The following is a 23,411-nucleotide window of genomic DNA, read 5'->3' as shown; positions in this document are numbered from 1 at the left end:
CAGGAAAACAAAAGCATTAAGCCATAATTCAGTTTAATCAGATCAGACATTATTGAGAACAGTGCTTTCTTTTGTAAATGTGATTTCCACCTCAGTAAAATCACATGCTAATTCATCTTTATAGCTACTCCAAACTACCAAGGACACACTGATTGTATGTTTCACCATGTGGTATAATTGTGTAATTTCTCAGTTAATCAGCCACTTTACTATAATTGTAAAAAAAAGGTGTGAATTCAGATGTGAATTCATACCTGAGGCCCGACACCACCGACGACACCGTCTAACTACAGGGACACAAACACAAAGAAAGAAAAAGAATGAATACATTTTTGAATTGCCTGACACAATGTCCCTATGCTGTGTGTTGTTATTTGAACATGTGTTTGCTTTTAATCTTGTTGTGAGTAGCTCACATTGCCAGATGTGGAGTAGATGATCTGTCCTGGAGGTCCAGGGGGGCCTGGTGGACCTGCAAGTCCGGTTCCATCTCGACCTGATTCACCCTAAAATGATCAAAAAAATATTATTATTATTATTATTATTTTTGAATACATCACATGTGGATCGTTGTATAAATAAAGAGATATTCAGGGTTTGAGATGATACTCACCCTCTCTCCTTTGTCACCTCTGTCACCCCTCGGCCCCTAAGATTTAAAAAGAAAAATAATTGAATAAATATACACATTCCACATGTTTTCTAACAAACTGAAATGTTTTTTGGGTCACATTCAGAGGGGAAATGCTTTTTTTTTTTAACCTGAGGTCCAGGGAAGCCATCCAACCCAGGTTGCCCATCTCGTCCAGTAGGACCCTCGATGCCCTTCAGACCCGGCAGACCGGGGAATCCAGGTTTACCCTGAGGAGGCATACACTCAAGTTATGGAAATAAGATATTTGAACAGTCCTCATAATAACCCACTTTAAAAATTCCTCTGTTTTTCCAACGCAACAACTAATGATTATATTTTGGAGCAGAACTTTTCATATTAACAGTGAATTTAATCCAAACAGGGACATGAGCCAAAACCAAACCTCTACAGCTACATTGCTAATGTAGCATTTTAGTATTTCATCTCTAGTAGTTTGACAACAAAGGCTACTTACTTTGAGAATATAATATCCAAAATAAGATCGCATTCATTATTTACTCACCGGAAGTCCAGGAAAACCAGGGGCACCCTGAAAGCACATAACATACGTATAAGGAATATTATCTATTTAAAGTTTGGTGATCTGAGACTTAGTGTTTGTTTTATTTATAACAGATATTATCTTTAACAGGATAAAAATAAGTCTCAGTTAAGTGGCTCTGACCTGTTTTCCTTCCTGTCCTCGGCCACCAGAATGTCCGTACGTGAAACCGCCACCAGAGCCTTCCATGTCATCCTGCAAATGACAACAAAGAAATGATCATGTACAGTTTATTTTTAATACGACTGATCACATAACTCAGCTTCAATCTTCTACATCTGCAACAAATAATCTCAATGCAATGAGAATACAAAATTGTGTGTTTTTTTTTGCTTTCTCTGATTATAATCATCAACAATTGAGCAGTTCTTACAAATCCAACACGATAACTTGGTCCAGGAGGTCCGGGAGGTCCAGCTTGCCCAACTGGTCCTATCGGTCCTGGCAGACCAGCCAGTCCAGTCTGTCCTGGAGGTCCAGGAAAACCAGGGTTTCCTGGAGCTCCCTGTACGAAGATAAAACAGAAGTAAAATCAGTGTTCACCGCATAAGCAATAACAAAGGATTCATCTAAAGTGAAGTGCATTGTGTGTCATGCTGCGGTTAGTAACCAGCACTAGTAATATTTAAGAGTTCAAACAAACACCGCACAGACAACAAAACTCATTTCACTGCTGGACCAAAGATGTCAATCGAGGTTAAGTCAAACCACACTTCAAATCTTCAAGTATGTTATACGTGTGCATATTATTAGACGACGCAAATCCCCCTTTTTGATATATTGACGTGTACCTGCAGATTGGGAGGCTTAGGAGAGGAGGAGGAGGATAAATAGTGAGGCAGCAGATTGGTAAGAAAAGAGAAGTAGGAGTTTGGCTGAAGAGACATGAAAGGATAGGAAACAAGGGATGGATGAAAAGTGAGGAGCATCAGCAGCAGCATTGACTTTATTTATAGATATAGGATTATATGGAATAAAGTCTCAGCTGCCGGTTGCAGCGTGAGTAGAAAGTGGTGTAAGTAAAATTCAAATTCAGTCACCTTCTGTCCAACTGCTCCTGGAAGACCCAGCTCGCCCGAATCACCCTAGTGTAGGGGAAAGAAGATGCTGTAAAACTGAGATTTACTTTCATCATCATAATAGTCGGCATCGCCCTGAACAAGGATCAGCTGAAAATATTAATTTTTGAAATTCAGGAAATGATCCATTTGCCCTGATGCACTTTGACAGTGAACTGACTTTCTTCAAAAAAACAAAAAGTATCTCGAAATGACTTGAAATTTACCATCATAATAGTCGGCATCACCCTGAACAAGGATACGTTGAAAATATTTGCAAACCTCTTAAGGAATAATTTGAATTAATTTTTGAAATTCAGGAAATGATCCATTTGCCCTGATGCACTTTGACAGTGAGCTGACTTTCTTCTCAAAAACCAAAAGTATCTTGGAATGACTTGAAATTTACCTTCACAATAGTCGACATCGCCCTGAACAAGGATCCATTAAAAATATTTGCAAACCTCTTAAGGGATAATTTTAATGAATTTTTGAAATCCATGAATTGATCCATCCTGATGCACTTTGATAGTGAGCTGACTTTCTTCACTTTCTAATATAAAAATATGAGTATGTATAGTTATACAGTATATACATTTTTTGCGCTCATGGGATTTTATTATGTACACCTGTTCGCCTGCTTCTTAAAGCATATTTATAACAAGCCAAACACATGTCGACATGCTCAGGATGAGCTGCTGAAGTTCAAACCAGGTATCAGAATGGCGGGGGAGGGGAAAGGTGATTAAAGTAACTTTGAACGTGGCATTGAAGTTGGTGCCAGTCTGGGCTGGTCTGCTATTTCAGAAACTGTTGATCTATTGGAATTTTTCAAGCACAATCATCTCTAGGGGGGAGGGGGTTATGGTCTGAAAGAGAGAGAAAATATCAAGTAAGCAGCAGCTCTCTGGGCGTGAACATGCCTCGTGGATGGCACGGATTGGAGGAAAATGGCCAGACTGGTCTGAAATTATAGAGATACTCAAAAAAACACACCAGTTTTAACTAGTGAGTAGGTATGGAGGATGGGACGTCATGGGTTTCCATCATGGGGTAAGTTGGGGAAGACACACTATATATCAGTATTAACCAAGTTTATGGATTGACTTTCAATGAAGCTAAACATTAGCAATTGGCAGTACGTTTTTTGCGATGAAAATACCTTTTCTCCCTTAGAACCATGAGTTCCCGGAAGGCCATCGGTACCTGGTAAACCGGGCAAACCCTGGAGACCAAAAGATTTGGTTAAAGTAAGCTAAAGTTGTAGTTGTAATCTACAGTTATTATTTAGCCAGTAGAGTTAAGAAACAAGAATATCAACACTTACAACTTGACCGGGTGCCCCATCCTTTCCTGGTGGTCCAAATGCACCAGAACTCAACACCGTACCAGCTGTGGAGGGACCAGGAATCCCAGGGGGACCGGGAGGACCTGGTGGCCCAGGTAGTCCCTAGAAAGAGAAATTAAATTCAGCAACCATTAGTCCTTTTTTGCACTTTTTAGAGTCATAACACAAAACTTGATAGTCAACACAAAACTCACCCGAACGGATTCCACGTCAGGGAAACCGGAGCCTTCCATGTCCACGAAAGTCTGAAAAACACCAACTTATATCAGCTCTGTTGTTCTGTTCATTAATTTTATACATGTTTTCTGGATGTTGATTAACTCACAGATCTGACTCCTGGTCCAGGAGGCCCTGGAGGTCCTGGGGGGCCCCTGGGGCCAGGGTGACCATCTCCACGGTCTCCCTGTAAGAAGAAGCCTCATGAAGACAATGTCGGCCAAAGTTTTGTTGTCTTTTATTAATCATGGTAGAGATTTTACAGAAGGGTTTTCTCACCTTATCTCCTTTAGGTCCAGTGTCTCCTGGGGTTCCAGGGAAGCCTGGGGGTCCATCAGGACCCTGTGTTGAAGAAACGATAAAGTTAGGGTGCTACAGATTCTCAACAATGAAAATATCTCTTTTTTTGTCTATTAATTTAATATATGTAAAAGTTAAAGCCACTGTTCTTTGTGTTTACTTACAAGTTTCCCATCCTCACCAGGGTCACCCTGCAAGATTTAAATAAATAAGGATTATTGAGAAAACAGCAACAGAAACAGCATTACTGTGTTTACTGTTGCCAAGTTAAAAGACAAATATATCCACGCTCTACTCACTGGCTCTCCTTCGGCTCCCGATGGTCCTGCTGGGCCGGGAACACCTTGCGGTCCCGGTGGTCCCTGTGGTCCTGACGAAACAACTGTTCCATCATTGCTAAGTGAATACTCAGAGGCAGGGCCCGGGGGGCCGGGTTGGCCGGCCGGCCCGGCGGGACCAGGTTCACCCTTCTTTCCTTGGTAACCAAATCCTGCGCTGCCCTGCAAATGAAGAAGCATCTGTGATGAGGCTGGTGATGAGGAACCAGGAGAAACTAAACATTATTATTTGACATATCTGTCAATTCAATGTACATTAATAACATTTGTTCAAGACCACAACTTTTCACAAAACTGTATAAGAAACCAATGCACTGGTGAAATTCCCTAATGAGTGTTAATTTATTAAAACATTGTTCAAATAAGGAACTAAAGGCTTTTTTCTTTTACTGAATCTGAAAATCCTGTGAAAACTAGAAACTCTCGTGAGTCACTGAGTTTCTGTGTTTATCCTCACATTTCTGTTCATCAACTGAGCCCAATAATATCACCCACAAAAGAGAGAATCTGAAACTTACCTTTAATCCCTTTTCACCAGGTTCCCCCTGACAATCAAGAGAAAAAAAGAGAAATAAAGAGTAGCAGGAAGTCAGTCAGTGAAGATAAATTCACAGAAAAAAAAAAACCTAGAATGAAATAATATAACCTATAATACAACATGTTTAAATCGAACCTTAACACAAACAAATGACAAAAAACTGCTTATAACATAAATCAAAATTCAACTTTTGTAGGTAAGTGGAAAGTCACCTATGGTCGACTGGGAGTGGATTTTTAAAAACTGATATAATAAGGATATTTTGGAGCATGAAAAAGTTGATAAGCCGACATAAACACATGTTATGTAGATGATGAAGAAAGCACAGGTCGTTGCTCTTACAGAAGAAAACTGAACTTCTGTGATTTATGAGGACAACTTGGTCGTCACAGCACACTCTGCTGTTCAGGACTGGGAACTGCAGTCGTTTGCATTCACTGAACAGAGGAGCAGTGTCATAATAATACGAGTATTGTCTCTCTGGACTAAGTGCATATAGTGTGTTAAGTTCCATGTGTTGTTCATGGGAGATTATCTAAATTTAATGTATGTCCATTTTAATATGCTTTGTCCAGAAATGTGTTATATTCTGTTGATTTATTTACATTTAAACATGAATCGTTACAAGCTTCAGTATAAGAAATGTGGTTATTTTGTTTGGTTGATTGACAGCTCTTTTTCCAGTGTAGTGTATTGAAGTATTTTGTGTGTTAGTCCTTTGCTCATATGCTACGATTAAATAAAAAATATTTATAGTTTTATTTGTTTCAGAGGATAAAAAAAAAAGAGTAAAACATGTACAAAAGGAAATAAAACACACAACTAAAAATTCTGGATGGATCACATGACTGTATGCTTGCATTGAATCAGACATTATAGCTCCCTCTAGTGCTTCTATGGTGCATTTATTTACATATAAAAGAAAAGACAAACGGTCCGAACCTTCTCTCCACGAGCTCCACCCCGGACGCTGGATCCTGATTCTCCCTTCGACCCAATCGGACCCCTCTCTCCTTTCTCTCCTCGGTCTCCTCTGTCTCCTTTAGACCCAGCTTGTCCTGGAATAAAAACACATTTACACCCTCGTGAAATGATTGAATGAACAACCTTAGGTAAGGACATTCACTGCTCCCACCACAAAAAAGATGAAAACATAAGGAATAAAATCCCACTGTATAAACCAGCTGCATTTACACGCCATCCAGCTGCATGCAACTTGGTCCTCCACCATTGCACTAGTGCAAATCCACTCCCACAATTGTGTTTAAATCACCCGTCTCCATCACTGCTGACATGCACAGCAACAGTGCGTCCACTGCTGGAAGGTTTGGGCAATATTTTACTCCAGCGGTTATGATTCACGAGTACAAATTAAGTATGAATGCATGATATTAGAAGCCTTAACAAGTATATAAACGTCTGTTTTCTCTCTGAAAACACACATTTCCACCGCTCTGGCCTTTATATCCACCACCCATCCATGCATTATTAGTGTGCTCTTTGAAAACCACGTGAGTGACGTTCCTGGGCGAGAACTTCACACATGAAGCACACAGAGCAGCAGGACAAGAGAGAACACAGGTGATCTGAAGAAGCTCGACTCTTCGTGTTTTTAACTCCACCCACCTGGTGAACCAGGAAGTGCGGGCCTGGACTCCACAGATACTGAAACGTGCTGCGTGTTACTGACTAAACACAAGGCAGAAGACAGAAGTTAACATAAGGTTCTGTTAAAGGCTTTTCCTGGCCTGTGTTTTTTCTTGGTGTTTTCTGTTCTTTTTAAATACAAATATCGTAGGTACTGTCAAACCTAGATACACAGGTTTCTTACTTTGAGTAAACATAAAATAATTTGCACCCCATTCTGGAGGCAAAAATGTTAATGGGGGAAACAGTCCTCTTGCAATTGGAATTATGACAGAATAAACAAATAGCATTCTAATTTTGAGAGCAGATACATCTCTTAATGTGGTTATTTAAATGTAGAAACAAGTGCAAGTGATGCAACATGTTTCTAATATACTTTTGTACAATACTGTTTGGATATCTCCAGCTTGGTTGTTTTTGTTCGTGTTTTGATTGCAATGACGTGACTGAAAGTTGGTCTCACATATTAGCAAACTGTCAACAATAAGTTAAACTCATCACAGCATGTGTATGTGATGAACAAAGCATGTCTTAAATAAAAAAAATACTTATTTCAAAAGCAGATATGTTTCAACATGAAAAAGTAGAACAAACACAGATTTTACCAATAACATTAATCAGGGTTCAGCTCCAGGTTGAAGAAAACCAGTGTAGTTTAACCTTGTTTTAAAGCTGCATTCATGTTTCCTGTATGTTCTTGACACTAGTCATTGTAGCATTGCTGACACAGAAAATCTAATGCTGTCTTCAGGGATTCACACAGTACTGTCCTTCTTTTCACTGTGCTTCTCCCTCTAAGGGTCAACACAGCGGATCCTCTGCCTCCAGCTTGTTCTCTCCCTTGTGTCTTCTTCTGTTACACCAATATTGTCCTCATGTCCTCTTTCCCAACATTGCTGATCCTTCTCTGTGGTCTCCCGCTTCATTTTCAACAACCTTCTATTCATGTCAAGAGTTTTCAGTAATCTAATTTTCAAATTTTATTTTAGGGTATCATTTCACAATAAGCATGTGAGATTTTACCGCTCCTCGTGTTGCATTTCACTTCATGTCCACTAGATGGCACTGTGTCACAGTGAAAGTCTTACAAGTGGAGCGCAGCCATGAGCTGCTTTAGTCGTTCCACAGATTAACCCACCAGGTGAGCATCTGTTTGATCATTCAAAACAGCACATGGTAAAATCCACAGATTATATTCCATCTAAAGCTTGTGATAATGAGACCAAGCACAATATTGTAATCTGACAAACTGATCCCTGTTTTTCAAATGAACTCACCTGTCTCTCTGGAAACTGATGACACCTCCTCCGTCTTCTTGATCACTGGAGGCTGAGGAATGGGTGAAAAAGATGGAGGAGCAGTCTGCAGGAAAAACGATTCAACAGAGAGAGAGAAACACATTTATATATATATATAAAAGATCCCATGATGATGAGATCCCATTTCCACACCCTTTAAAATCATATTTAAGTCGTTTTCCATGGTGTATAGACATTTTCACCTCGCTCGAAGCAACTGCGGAAGCGTCAGTTTTGCTTTAGCTGATGGAACATTTCAATTTCATTTGAAAATAAATGTTTGCATTCATATATTATCATAATACTGCTTGTACAGACATTTAAGCTATTTTTTCCCATTATAATGTTAAAAAGAATTGCTACAAGAATGTGCAATATAGAGTATCCTTTTTCTTTTTCAATCTGATTAAATTGTTGTTTTTTCCATTTTCACCAACTATATAAACACACCTGAGAAAAAAGTACTACATTTTTGATTGAATTGGTGAAATTTTGGGGGAAAAAACTCTCAACACTCACATTTCAAAGTTCATTTGACTAATTTTTATGAAAAAAAAAAAGAAGAAAAACGGTTTATTTTGTGACTTCTGCTCCCGATCACTGCTATTACTACACTTTTATGCGATATAGACTCAGTCATAACTTTGACTCGACAACACATAAGAACATATAAACATATATAAACACACACGCTCACCCAGGATGTCCATATAAAGAGTACCACATATAAAGTACATATAAAGAGTACTCCCACACCTGTGGCACAGATCCAAACCTTGTGAGCACGAAGGGTTTTAATAAGAACAGAATTTATAAAATTGACATATGGTTCTTATGAACAAAGCCTGCAACTTGTGATTGAGACTATTAATCCATCTGGAAAATGTTTCCTGGCATTATAAATAAAGTGAGAAGTAGGGTCACAGACTTCTTCTGGAAACCAGCAGAATCGCCCCCTGGTGGCTATTGAGTATATTCTTACTTTGTGATTAACTGGAGGCCTCTGTCATAGACATAAAGGCTGATTATTAGCACTGAAAACTCCACACGAGATGTTCACCCGACAGTAACAATGGGAAAGTTCTGCTCTTCTTCACATTCATCCTAAACAATCCCACAGAAAACCCTCATGTTTTCATTCCACCGCACTCATGTTTACATCTTGTGCAGCCAAAAACTCACTCTCAAACAAACTAAACTAGTGTTTCCCAGCTCTATAAGACTTTTTTTTTTCCTACTGCAAAAACCCCATCTTTATGTGAAGCATATTAAATCTGTCAGGAAACACAGCAGCCCCCCACCCCCCCGGTCTATCACGGTGATCTCTCCTGCAGCAGCATGTCATTATCCAGAGTTATAGCGCCACCTGGACTACAATTAATGAACTTAGATGACATGTGCCCACCTCATCGAGTATGTGTGTGTGTGTGTGATGGTGTCTGCCGAAACACGGATGCCCCAAAACCACAATTTTACCCTGCAAATTCCCACAAATCAAAGTGTATTTGGGGGGAGGTTTTTTTGTCCTATCAACACAGCAGGAATGAGAGAGGCAACATGAGTAATTGAATGCTCGAGGGCAGAAGGGAAGACGGGGGGGTTTAAAATGTGTGAGAAGCTCATTCTTCACTGGAGACACATTTCAAAAATGTTACCTGTGGATTTCAAGAGATGAGGGGGGATGAGATGAAGAATGTAAGAGCGTTAATTAACCGGTGAGTGGGAAGCTCTTTTCTCTCCACCGTGTCACTGACCACGCTAAGAATTCCAGCCACCGCATTATGGACTCTTCCAAATTGATGTATGTATTAAATGTGATGAAGAGAATAGCCCTGCTTGTTCACTCCCCAACCGCCATCCATCATAGCTGGAGATCACGGGTGGTGGGTAGGCTCTCCCTTTAGTTTAGACAACATAGTGTTGATGGAGCTGAAACCACACAAACCTGCTGACTTAAGAGCAGGTATGCAGCTCCGCTGGCTATCACAGGGGAGGCTTTTTTCTCATTTTAGTTTTCTTCTCTCTCAGTGCATGTCCTACGAGGAACACAGAGGAAACTTATTGGAATTGGAACATTTTTTTTATGGTTTGCCTGAGGATAAAGGAAAACCAGCTGTTTATAAAACGCAAAAAAACAAAGGGTCGACTATAAAGGACTGGATCTGTGGAACAGAAAGGATCAGAGGAGGAGAAAGTACAGAGAACAGCTATACTTACAGGAGTCGGACTCAGTAGTCATTATAGCAAAGCTACATGGTTGCCACAGTTTGTGTGTACTTTATGTGTACTACTACTCCATATTACATTTTGATGAAGTACTTAGTAGGCATTACTAAATACTTACTCAGTGGGTATCACTACATTACATCTGTACTGAGCACTTAGCATTATTAAACTATTAAATTACTACTTAGTAATACCTTCATTAATACATACATAATAAATCCTTTACCTTGACTTTTTCTAACTACTCATTATACACATGCATTTAGAAGTCATTGCTATATTACTACATAAGTACTCACATAGGTCATTACTACAGTACTTGTGTACTCTGTAGTCATGGTGACCTTCTCTGCACAACATATTATTCCTCAGTGGCTCTTCTTTATTTTGTGAAATGTCCCTTTCCTGAATTCCTGAAGGTCTCAGGACACATTTCTGAATTTGGGCTATAAAAAAGTGGTCTGATTTGATCACAAATCATGGATTATACCAATTTTTATCTCAGTCTTCGTAGAAACCTGTATATAATATATAATTTCTACCTGTATCGTACACAGTTCCAGTTCTAGAAACCTCCCAAAAAGCCATTTTTTACCACCTATTATGAAGGAAGCAGGTCTTGTTTTTTCTGTATGCAAATGTTATAATTAATTATGTATTAACGACATCATTTAGGTGCTTCAATTTCAGGTAAAAAGTACCTGCGAATGTGTTTTACCGATAACTTTTGTACTTCTTTTCCAAACAATGTCAAAGTGCAGATGTTCTACCATACTATATGCATACTATTCAAGATTCATTCCCTGGAAATGTGCCTTCTCTGTCTTCCTGCCGAAGAGGAACACTTAAACAGTGACACCGTTACAGACGACTGACTCGCTCTTGCCATCTATCTATCAACATGAATTCCGGCATGACAAAGTGGAAAAAGTTTCACTTGTACAACTCTTCCTCTCTGGGCTTTTCTATGTCTCGACTTGTCCAAATTGCCAGTGTGGGTTATACTTAATGCGCACAGACATCAAATGGAAAAGGAAACCAGCAGGTGAGGGCATCGGATGGCAGCTGTCGTCTTTCACGCCGCACTGATTACATGATTCCGATAAATGGAAAGGAACAGAGCTTGTAAAACTGATACAGAAGGGGAAGCAAGATCATGATGATGAAGAGACTTTAGTGTCTCCTCTAGGTCTCTTTCCTGCACACAGCTGATTGAGAAACCAGTCTGAAGGAGTACGGGGTGAAAGTGGGTGGGAGGTTTTTTTTTTTTGACTTGGATCAGACTGCGTCCAAATTAACATCTGGTTTTCTCTCTCCGCTATAATTGTGAGTGGCAGTCAGACAGCGCTGTTCGCCTGGCGGTGGGCGGCGGTGCGGCGGGCGTTTCAGCTCGCGGGGGCTATCTCTGAGAGCGGGGAAGACGTGAGTGGGTGTCGGGGGAATTTTGATTGTGCGCAGTGAGTGAGTGTGAGACGGACGGAGAGCAGACAGCGGAAGATCGAGAGACAAATTGGTGGGGCGTGACATCAAAGGAGGACAAATAGACACAAATACAATGATGGAGATGACTTGTGTTTTTTTTTTGAACATTAACCTTTCAACACCAGGAAAAATCCCCTGTGGTTACGGCATGTGCAGCTCACTCTGAATGTTTAAGACAGACACAGCTCAAATTTCAAAGTCATCAGCACTTTTTAATCTCTCCAGGGACCGACGTTTACTCGCTTACACTCACGCAGTAACCCGAGACATCAGCGCGGTACAGTACATATCCAACGACTGAGATGACTCGGTTTACAGAAGCATTGTCTGCTGTTTATAATCAGCTGTTTAGGGAAGAGAACGTTACTCATCCATTTATTTGTTTATTTATTTATTCTCCTTCTTGCTCTGGTGTTGATTTCCAGGTCAAACCTTCATCATCATCATCAGCAGCAGCAGTGCAAGTATACGACGAGTTAAATAATAATAATAATAATAATAATAATAATGATATTAAATGTTCCATACCGTCCATCTATGCTTCTCCACGGCTGGTCTTGTAGGTCTCGGTTGCTCGTAGCCACTTCCTTCACCTGAAGCCTGTGGAAAGCAAGCGTATGTTGAACATGTTAATGCACAAGATAAGATGAAGTGACAGAGATAGACTTGAAATGTACAGTTTTACATATATTTAAAGGCGCCATATGTAAGAATGTGGCCAAAAACGGTTACTACATTCAAATTCAAAATACCGAGGTCTTTTAGTTTTTTCGTTTTCTGACGTAACTGCCAACCCGTGGTTGCTCGGCAGCTGAGACTCTACTGACTGCAATGATTGGTAGACGGCGGTAGGTGGCGCCACATGCCAAAACATGATTTCAAAACATAAACATGATTTGCAGTCTGCAAAATGTTTTTTTTAATGCAAATTTTGGCTGCACTGTTGTTGTTGGTGAGTTCAGTTTGTTATATGAACGTTATTCCTGAGTCTCTGTGACATATTAGGAGGATTTTATGGCCAGTTGCTTTAGATTTATTACATAGTGCACCTTTAAACATCTAGTTTTTATGTATTTTTTCCTGGAACCTCTGAAAAGCTGAATGAGTCACAAAACAACAATGACATTTGGTATTTAATGCTGTTATTGAACACGTCTGTGTGTTAATCTGTATTTTATGCTGCATTTCACCTGGTAAATTAATCCTGAAAGGCAGAATGATGTTATTTCCATTTGAATCCATCTTTGGATGTCTTTTAATGTAGTTTAGTTGTTTTAGATGCATCTTATCGCCTCTTGTGAGCTATTAGGCCTTTTATTTATTCTTCCGTACAGCACTTAGGTTCACTGTGGTTGTTTTTAAAGTGCTTTACAAATAAAGTTGGATCGCATTGGATTGGAATAAAAAAAAAAACATTGTCAAATGAGTTCACACATTGACGATTAATCACATTATCTTCACATGGCTCTGCAAGATTCTCAGTATATCGGTGTTTAGAGCTTGTGTCGCCCGGTGACATTCCTACACTGCACACAGGAAGTGATTTCTTTTAAATTCAGACAAAGTGCATCACGGCACTAGAGATCTTTACTGTTCGTAAAGCTCAAAGAGGCAGAATAATCACATCAATGCACAACACTTTTGTCTGCTTGTTGTACACCGTCTAAAGAAGGTTATTTACACACACACACTCTGCCTTTTAATCCCTGGTTTCTTCGTAATCTGCTATCACCAATGTGTCTTCGCTGTCAGGCAGCTGTGTGTGAGCTTGATCGTTTTAGATAAAAGGCACATCCTGCAATCTGAAACCCGTCATTTCCACTGGAAATGTGATTCCCCCCTCTCCTTCTACCTCCTCCTCCCCCTAACTAATCCAAACAGCATATAAAGATTTCATGACAACAAGCGGTGGAGTCTTGAACTTTATTCCGTCACCAAGGACAGGGCTTTTTTGGTGGTCTCAGCGAGCGGAACAGCTGTGACGCCAATGTTTTACTCAATAACACAGTTGAGGCGGCTGTTGGGTTTGCAGAGAGGCACCTGTGTGTGTGTTTGTGTGTGGGTGGTCAGGGTCAGCGGGGAGATGCTGAGAGATGCCTCCTCTCTCACTCTTATTTGTCACAGATTTACTGTTCGTTAGCCAGATGGAATAAATAGACGCAGTCCACTTACGTTTCACCACATCCTGTTCTTCACTGTTACTTTGAGGTGCATTTCTGCTTGTTGACAACTTAGACAAGATATTATTATTTTCCTCTCTGTTTGAAAATGCCACGATATGCACTTCAGTTCATTCAATTCAGTTTGCCTATAACTGTTGGTATTATGTACCTGTAAATATTATTACACTCTTAGAAATCAAAGTGCTAAGTAGAACCATATAAGGTTCTTTGGCTTGTCCTCAGGTAGAACCTTTTAGTAAAAGTTCCACATGGAACCCTTTTGGAGGGTTCCACCAAGAACACTTTTAAAACCCTTTATTCAGGAAAGGGGTTTTAAAGGGTTCTCTGGATCAAAATGGTTCTTACTGGAACCATTGGTGTTACCAAGAACCCATGTTAAACCCCTTTAAATCTGGAACATGTTTACTGGCATTATAAATAAAGTGAGAAGTACACTCATACAAGGTTCTTCAGCTTGTCCTCATAGGAGAACCCTTTTTGGCTCCAACTAGAACCTTTTTAGAAAGGTTCCACCTCAAACCCATTTGGAGGGTTCCACCAAGAACCCTTTTAAAACCCTTTATTCAGGAAAGGGGTTTTAAAGGGTTCTCTGGATCAAAATGGTTCTTACTGGAACCATTAGTGTTACTAAGAACCCTTGAAAAACACTTTTTTTTCTGGAAAGGGTTTTTCAGAAGCAAATGGTTCCAGGTAGAACCTCAGCCCTTGTAGAAGGACCCTTTTGGAACCCTTATTTCTAAGAGTGTATATGTTTCTATGTTATCTGACTCCAGAAGTGAAAGAAAGGTAGTTTTTTTTTCATTTCTTGACTTCTGTGGGGCTTAGATTAAGTTTAATTACCATTTACAAAAGATTAATTGTGGCAAATAAAACAAATTTGTAACTTTTTTTGTTAAAATAAATGTCTAAAGGGACCATTGGCTCCCAGGAATCTTCACATTATCAAATCTCGCCCTCATTCTCAGGCTTTAAAAGTAACAACATGAGGTTACTAGGCTGATAAAACTTGTTAGCCAGGTGTGATGATGATAAGAGTTTGTGATGGAATGGATTAAAACGAAAAGATTAAAAATAATCCCGCAAACGTGGCGTCAAACTAACGGTCAAGACCCAAAACACCACGTGTTGGCTTTCATAACTCAAATAAAATAACTAGAACAAGCTTGATCATAGAGCGATTTAGTGCAAGCTTTTGGTTTTCTTTGCCTTCCCTTTGGTGATTATAACAGCAATTACAGCACCACAGGAAACATCGCAACACTGTGTGCATGTGAGGGATTTCCCTCTGAACTTTCTCACATCAATGTCCTTTGTATCGTTCGTCCACCTCCAGGAATAGATCTGGTTACAGGTCACTGAGTTCAGGGTCAGAGGCTGAAAGATTTGGGAAATCCTGATCTAACAGTCAGTGTCTCTTTTATACCACTTAATTAAAAGCACATGTATTCAGTCAATGTTTCTTTCTGTTTGTTTGGTGTTTTTTTTATTATTAAGGAGGGGAAATGACCTAATGTGCAAAGAACATCTTTATGGGACTTCTACAAGTCCATTTTCCACTTATCGTCCATCTCTACTTCTACTTCCTTTTGGAAATGATATAAACAAAAATAAAACAAGTCTTCGGTTCAGATCTCGAGGTTCTCACGATACACGCGATAAACCAGGGTCGTTTTTAAGTGACGTGACCCCACGCGACCCCCCTCGCAATTTTTTTCTTTCTTTACCACCTAAATTCCTTGAAGAAACACACAATGAACATTGTGTTTAACAACTCCCTGCCTCTGCTGCTCCCTGCTGCTGCTCAGACGATGGAGATGGGGGAGGACGGCAGATTCACAAGGATACACTCCGCTCATTCTGATAATAAGGGGGAGGTGGAGGCTTCCTCAACTCCCACGATGACTGGATACTGGATAGGGCTACGTCGGTGATTGATAGATTTAATTAATACATTTTTGATGAAAATAGAATTCTCTTAAACTCTACTGCTGTTCCACCTTGGGCTTCCGTAGTTTACAGTGGTGCAACAGCAGGAAACAGTGAAGGATTGTTCCTAAACATTAACCCTTAGTGCTCACGCGGCATGGATCAGTGCCACAGGTGCACTCTTGGTCAATTGCTGTGGGAATAATAGGGAAAAACTCCTTATATGGACATCCTGGGTGTGTGTGTGTTTATAGGTCACATATTCAGGCTTTAAATAAACATTTTTAACGCATTTTTAGTGATATAAAGTAGCAATAATTGCGCAGAAGTCACAAAAATAGAGTGTTTTTCTTTTCTTTTTGTTCATAAAAACGAGCCAAGTGAACTGTGACTTATTTACAAATTCGACCAAATTCAATCCGATTTAAACATTTTGCTGAGCCTTGCTTATATCCTCTGTATAAACTGTACGTTTTAACATGGTAATGGAAAGAAAGCAGCTCTTAAATGCTCTGTGTTCTAAGGTTGGAGCTGTGATTGCAAATAAAGGCAGAACAAAGATTTGTGTTCGGTTGCACTTTAACCTCAGGGGGAAATGTACAGTACACTCTTAGAAATAAGAGTTCCAAAATGGTTCTTCTACAAGGGCTGGAACCATTTGCTTCTGAAAAACCCTATCTTCAGGAAAGGGTTTTTCAAGGGTTCTTGGTAACTCTAATGGTTCCAGTAAGAACCATTTTGATCCAGAGAACCCTTTAAAACCCCTTTCCTGAATAAAGGGTTTTAAAAGGGTTCTTGGTGGAACCCTCCAGAGGACAAGCCGAAGAACCTGATATGGTTCTACTTAGCGTTTTTATTTCTAAGAGTGTATGTATATAAGTGTGTATTTTTTTTTTACTTCAAATAAATGCCGTCACTCACCATATCCGAGTCGTCCTCGTCGTCTTCACAGTGCCTCTCAGCAGCGCGGGGGTCTCCCACCACCCTCAGCTCCCCGATCACGCCCTGATACAAAAAACAAGGACATGGTGTTTTGATGTTTGATGGCAGAATGACACACAGAATCTCACACGCAGGGAACATCCCAATTTCCGCAAAATCAGACAGACTCTTGATGTCTCCAGCCTGTGAAGTGCCACTATCTTTGTATCCCTGTACCAAAGAAAGAGCTGATGTTCTCATAGAGGATGCTCACAGGCAGCATGAATGCTATCTTGCCTTCTATCGAAAAGGCCATTAGCTCTGTATGTGGAGGTGCTTCCTCTGCCGATGTGGTCAGAGGAAAAAATTGTAATGGATTTTCTTTTAAATTTCGTCTTTGAAGAGAAATTCTAAAAAGCTTTTGACTTTTAAACTCCGTCTCCACACAGACTCACAGACATGTTATGGTCTTTTTCAAACAGACGGCCTCAGATCTTCGAAATTGTAGCCCCCTCTCACTAAGATGTCACTGCAGCGTGTGTTTTTTTTGCTCGTAATGGATGATCATCACAGAGAGATCCAAACAAATCATATTTCACTTTTTGACAAAAGACCCCGACCACAGGCAAATGCCTGAGATGAGCTCGTGGCTGTAATTTCAAGTCTCACTTCAAAAAATAATAGAGTGAAGGAGCTATTTTTCATACGGAGAATTAAAACTGTCAAAGTCTTCTTTTCCCCCGAGGTGTGTGGACTAAATCGTACAAATGCTGTTTTCTCACAGTACAATGATTCAGCTGTGGAGTATTATGTTTTTTTTTTTCCTCCCTTTTGCTTGAATAGATTTCATTTGTGGGAAAAAAAAACTGCAGTGTACCTTCTGTCTACGGTTGTGCTAATGAAACAGTTCACTGTTTACATGCATTTTTCCTCCGTGCAGGAATCCATGGGGGGTTGAAATGCTATAACCCATCAACAGCAAAGGCCAACATTTGTTGCAGTCAACGGCTTAGATTTACTGTGGTCAACTGACTTGAGTTAATTACAATCCCAACTGTGAGGATTCCCAATTATTCACAGAGAAACTCTGCTGGTGGACAGTGAGGCGGTGTTGACGTTCATGTTAGGCCAATTTGGACAATTAAGTCATATGACGGTGATTCAGCCAAAACGTTTCACATGTCTGACTCAAGAAAATCAAAACACAGAACTGTATTTTCCCCCAGATTCTTATCTGCATGTGTACATACCAGGAACTTGTCCAGATCGGCTCCTCCAGCTTGCCCGACAAAGACACCGGCACCAGTGTCCAGCTCCATGTCATCCGGAGACCTCTCGATGCGCATCACCTGAGGGTCTGCGTCACAGTTGAGGTAGAACATCACCTTCTCGTCCCTCACAGCAATGGCGAAGCGGGTCCACGTGTCCCTCATGGAGGGCACGGGGAACCTGGCCGCTTCGTACGACTGCTGCGAGCCGGGCTCCGTGTAGTACAGGATGACGTTCTGTTTGCCGCCCTGCACGGCCGACAGCTTGACGCCGACGTACATGATCTGCTGAGCGGCGTCCGTGACCGAGAAGAGGACCCCGCCTTTGTCAGACGTGGGTTTCAGGTTGAAGATGAGGGCGAAGTCCCGATAGAAAGGGCTCTGCAGGTGGGCGCGCGCCAGCTGGCCCGTGTTGGCCGTGGGGCCGAAGACATATCCGGGGCTGTTGTCGGGCCCGTAGACCTGGGTAATCTCACTGGGGGGAGGGTCACCGATCAGCTGCAGCAAAGTGACTCCACTGTCTTCTATAGGGAGGGAGAAATGATATAGTGTTAGGCCACGATATGCAAATAATAGTGTAGGTTAGAAGGTAGGGCAGCATAGCAGGGTGTGATATTAGACCAGGTTCTGTGAGACTCGTGGTGGTGAATGTCTGTTCACTGTAGTTTTTGCAATACCAACTGATCAGTACACTCTTAGAAAAGAAAGTGCTAAGTCGAACCATATAAGGTTCTTCATCTTGTCCTCATAGGAGAACCCTTTTTGGCTCCAGGTAGAACCTTTTTGTAAAGGACATGGCACACATGGAACCCTTTTGGAGGGTTCCACCAAGAACCCTTTTAAAACCCTTTATTCAGGAAAGGGGTTTCAAAGGGTTCTCTCGATCAAAATGGTTCTTAATGGAACCATAAGTGTTACAAAGAACCCTTGAAAAAATCTTTGTTCAGGAAAGGGTTTTTCAGAAGCAAATGGTTCCAGGTAGAACCTCAACCCTTTTAGAAGGACCCATTTGGAACCCTTATTTCTAAGAGTGTACTTTGTTTGGCTTTTGCTTTGCTTTGCTTTCTAAAGTACTCTCCTCAGGGGATCACAAACAAACAAAGTCCTATTTAGAACTTCGAGATCCTAATACGGAAAGGACCGACATCCCAAAAAAGAAAATGGATGGGCCCCTTGAGACAAATAAAAGTAAAAAATCACTCTAGCAGACTTTGTAAGACCTCTAATCCAAAGACAAGACCTGCTGAAGCCAAGCTCCTACTTCCCAATCTGAGTAGTGACCTGCAAATAAACAGTACATGTAGTCCTAGGTATGGTGTTATAACTCTTATTGTATACAATATGTGCCATAACAGCTAAAACTATGATGGAAACGGACATCTCTTTGACAGGAAAACACATAACATCTCATCTTTTAAGCCCTTACCCATCTATTATGTGATGGATATCGACTCATCACATTCCTGCTCCTAAAAATATATTGTTTTTCTCTGTCCAACTTGTGTGACATCTGCTAAATGTCACTGCTCCGGGGCACACAGCGACCAACAGCTGGGCCTCCTGCATATCCACGCTCACTCTTCCATCACCCTTGGTGACTCAGGCGAGGTCAACGCATAATTATTGAAGGCATGTTCTTTTTTTTTTTTTTTTAAACAGACACATTCATTCACATGTCTATTCTGTCAGACAAAGTCTTTCCCTCAAAACAACATAAGAGACGTACAAAAATCACTGTTTTGGGAGTTTCTGGTGCTTTGAAGAAATGCTTTGCTTGGCCACCTGGTGACTAATGTATTCGGCTCAAAGGCTCCCCACTGCCCCGACTGTCAGAGATCTGTGGGGTCCGCAGTGGGCTTTGTTGAGAGCTTAAACACACAGAGTGTTTAGCTGAACCCGAGACCTTGCTTTCTGTTCCACAACCATGAACACCAGTCTGAATATTCTGCACGCTGTCTGAGAACTGAAGATGCTTTAGGTCTGAGCTAACACACAGAGCCCAGTCAAGCTGTAACAGAAAGGCAATAAAAATACTTTCCAGTCTTAATTATGCTGTTGCGGTCCGTGCCAATCCGACAGGCACTTTGAGATAACGTCCATGGCTGTAAATTAAGATATGGACTTGTTTCATCCGAAATAGCAACAGCAGGTATCAAAACATGCCACAACATATATTTCTACATCAGGTACAGATGTGAAAATGTAGAGAAAACACTGTTGCACTTGCATGGTGCTGGAACAAGCATAGTTCAATTTAGGTCGAAAAGCATTGATTGGCTACTTACAGGGAAATAAAAGACCAGTTAATTAGGACGCACACGATGATGGACAATGATCAAGCAACTTTATAAACTTTCAAAAGTCCTCAGTATTTGAATATTTAGCATATTTTATGGAAGTTAAAGGTGCATTATGTAATAAATCTAGAGCAACTGGCCATAAAATCCTCCTAATATGTCACAGAGACTCAGGAATAATGTTCATATAACAAACTGAACTCACAAACAACAACAGTACAGACAAAATATTTGCATTAAAAAAATATTATATATAATCATGTTTATGTTTTGAAATCATGTTTTGGCATGTGCGCCACCTACCGCCGTCTACCAATCATTGCAGTCAGTAGAGTCAGCTGCCGAGCAACCATGGGTTGCCAGTTACGATAGAAAACGCAACCTAAAAGACCTTTTTAATTTGAGTGTAGTAACCGTTTTTGGCCACATTCTTACATATGGCACCTTTAAGAGTACAGTATTATAGTCATGTTTCCAAAATCTCAAAAAGACAACACCTTTGCCTAGAGCAGGTATTTTCTAACCCAGGTTGACAACCTACAGGGAGACGGTTAGAATCCACGGCTGCCGCATGAATGGCAGTAAACAATAAACTGTCATTCGCACCAGGCCGACCAGATGTTTACTCTGATAAAGTCAGAATGAGAAACCTTGAGGGTCTCTGCGGAGGGCCTGTGCTCACATGTCTGAACCCGCGGTCTCTGCCAGGGCAGAGCTGAAGAAGACAGAGCTCTGTAGTCATTTCAGTGGTGAAATCCATCTTGTAGACGAGGGAAAGCACACCATTTTAATTTGTCCAATCCTCCTGTTTTTAACGCCTACACATCACAACGCATCTTAGTGACTGAGCATGTATGGCAACTCTTTATCAGCACATGATAAATTGCTGTGAATGCATTGATTGCGGATAACCTGCTTGTTTATTTGCCTCTTTTTCAGCACATGCCAGCGGTTGGTGATAAAAATGATTTGATTTGTGAGTAGATTAAACTTCAAGGTCTGTAATAAAATGGAATGTGAGGTGCTCTAATACAGAGCCTGGTTGCAGCTTGCAGCATTCCTCCAAAGTTCAGACTGAGGCTTGAGTTCTCACTCTCCCCCAGTCAAAATATCTCCATCTTTTTTTTTCGCAAAAAACATCTGATTTTCTAACGCATCGGCCAAAGGAGCAGCAGGAATCCTGTTAGAGCTTCATTAGTGAAGCATGTGCTCGACTGGTCACCGCTTGCCGCGACCAGATGTTGCACTCCGGTCACTGCAAGCACGTATTGACTCACCAAACGCGTGATACCAAATATAAATAAGAAAAAAGAAACTGTGAATAAAGGCAATTTAATTACCGGATGTAAATAAGGTCCGGCCAGTCAGTTCTTGTCTAAGATCAAAATGTGTTGGCCATACAAAGGAAGCGCCATTAGCATTTTTAGTGCAATCACAATTCAGGTTCCCCAACAGCTTTTGTTGTCCCCATGACAGCTTCGAGGCCAATTGGGCGTAGAAAAGAACTGTTGATGAATGGTGCTGCGCTGGATTTACGGTGCTAGTCTGTCTTGTCGAGAAGAACACATGCTCACCGGGAACATAGCTCTTTTTCACTTCCTAGCATTCCAAGGATGGGGTACCAGAGTTTGTGAAACCCTGTTGATAAAGCTGTATATACAGAGTGAAAATGTATACACAGCTTTGGGAAGTACAGAATCCTGTATAATCCGAGGGGGGGACATTGGAACATCTGGACGGTTCCGAGGAGACTTTATGGTTTTACTGACTGCACTCCATTACCCTTTAAAACATCCCTGGAGGCCTGCTGACAAGGGCAGTGATCTCTCTGCACAGATCTGGTCAGCGGGTCTGACCGTGTGTTTGGAGTGTCACAGTTCGTCTCTGCGGCAGGAAAATTATAGACCCGTGACTTTAAAAAAAAAAAAGAAGCCTAATGCATTTGCAACATAAACAGTGTCTGGGTCACCTGTCAGGCAATTGATTTAAAGGAGACGGGAATTCAATTTGACCACATGACGGTTTGAGCTTCTCTTCAGTATTGCGTGGAATAAGTTGATTTTGTTGCTTGAGACGATGCAATGTCTTTCAATGCAAATATAACTGTGCAATTAGCACGTATATCAGCGCTATATCACATGCAATCCCTCACAACCATTCGCTCTGTGTATATTATATTATATTATTACTTCTAATCATTTAGCATCTCTGTTTTATAAGTTTTCTGATGTTACTGGATTCCTTTACCGTAACTTTAAAACCCTGATATCCCTGAGGGGGACATCACAGTCCAGGAAGGAGACTTTTGTGTTGGCACAAGCTAAGCTGTAATTCTCAAACCACAAAAAAAAAGAAGATGCGTCTACCACAACATGTTCACTTTAGTCTTATGGGAAGGAGTCACGTGATACTGTTCAAGTTTTCTATGTGTACGAAAAAAAAGCTTTGAAGTCAAACACAGGGCGTTGACGATCCCTTTTTTCCAGACACAATAGTTCAAAAATATGTCTTCAGAACTAAATTAGCACCTTAAAGATATTCGTAGAGGCACAGTGGATTCTTCAAATCATCAAAAAGAAAAAAGAAAAGCTGAGACAGCAGTCTTGTCAAAAACCTTTAAAGAGTGTCAAAAAAAAGGCTTATTATCAAGCTCATCCCTGTGCTCAGACACTGTATTTAGCATCACTGCCTCATCAGTTCAGGTTTGTACTAGTGTAACACAAGCCACGGGGGGGCAATGAGTTTCTGGCAGCAAAAGACACTGTGTCCATAATTGGAACTCTCCTGAGAGCCAAAGCCAAAATGATTCCCTGGCAGGCATCGCGCTGAAGAGCTGGAGCCAGCATCAGCATCAGGCAACTTCCTATCAGGAGATACAATATCTATCTTGGCTCAATGGAACCACGGTGCTGCAAGGACTCAGCATTCAACCTGCAAGAGTGTGTGAAGGCCCAAGAGTCAAAGACACTGAGATACCACCAACGGAGCATGTCTCCCAAATATCAAATATCCAACATAATATTAAAATATGACAGGGGTAGGATTTCAAGAGATATATAAGTTACAGTTTTACCTTTAAGAACTACAGCCAAAATAAAATGCAGTTGACCTTTAGACCCTGAGATGAATGAGTGCTCATCTTTCAAGTAAGAGACTGCTGGTAACCATG

At 40.8% G+C, this 23,411-nt stretch overlaps 1 protein-coding gene across 1 annotated transcript in view; it reads right to left on the bottom strand.

Moving 5' to 3' along the window:
- col18a1a (collagen type XVIII alpha 1 chain a) overlaps window positions 1-23,411 on the bottom strand; it is an 85,254-nt gene that overhangs the window by 8,236 nt on the left and 53,607 nt on the right. Inside the window, exons 3-24 of the mRNA XM_083908866.1 lie at window positions 17,928-18,469; window positions 16,678-16,761; window positions 12,176-12,247; window positions 7,919-8,003; window positions 6,621-6,683; window positions 5,937-6,052; window positions 4,975-5,001; window positions 4,418-4,618; window positions 4,283-4,309; window positions 4,098-4,160; window positions 3,928-4,005; window positions 3,797-3,847; window positions 3,582-3,704; window positions 3,417-3,479; window positions 2,237-2,281; window positions 1,570-1,701; window positions 1,320-1,391; window positions 1,158-1,184; window positions 763-861; window positions 614-649; window positions 417-506; window positions 255-287 (exon numbers count right to left, since the gene is read on the bottom strand). Coding sequence (XP_083764992.1) covers window positions 255-287; window positions 417-506; window positions 614-649; window positions 763-861; window positions 1,158-1,184; window positions 1,320-1,391; window positions 1,570-1,701; window positions 2,237-2,281; window positions 3,417-3,479; window positions 3,582-3,704; window positions 3,797-3,847; window positions 3,928-4,005; window positions 4,098-4,160; window positions 4,283-4,309; window positions 4,418-4,618; window positions 4,975-5,001; window positions 5,937-6,052; window positions 6,621-6,683; window positions 7,919-8,003; window positions 12,176-12,247; window positions 16,678-16,761; window positions 17,928-18,469 — 2,129 coding nt within the window. The remainder of the gene's footprint in view (window positions 1-254; window positions 288-416; window positions 507-613; window positions 650-762; window positions 862-1,157; window positions 1,185-1,319; window positions 1,392-1,569; window positions 1,702-2,236; window positions 2,282-3,416; window positions 3,480-3,581; window positions 3,705-3,796; window positions 3,848-3,927; window positions 4,006-4,097; window positions 4,161-4,282; window positions 4,310-4,417; window positions 4,619-4,974; window positions 5,002-5,936; window positions 6,053-6,620; window positions 6,684-7,918; window positions 8,004-12,175; window positions 12,248-16,677; window positions 16,762-17,927; window positions 18,470-23,411) is intronic.

This window comes from Microchirus variegatus (genome assembly GCF_963457635.1).
Source record: "Microchirus variegatus genome assembly, chromosome: 22".
Classification (NCBI taxonomy): Eukaryota; Metazoa; Chordata; class Actinopteri; order Pleuronectiformes; family Soleidae; genus Microchirus; species Microchirus variegatus.
This window is presented reverse-complemented; position numbering and strand designations above follow the sequence as displayed.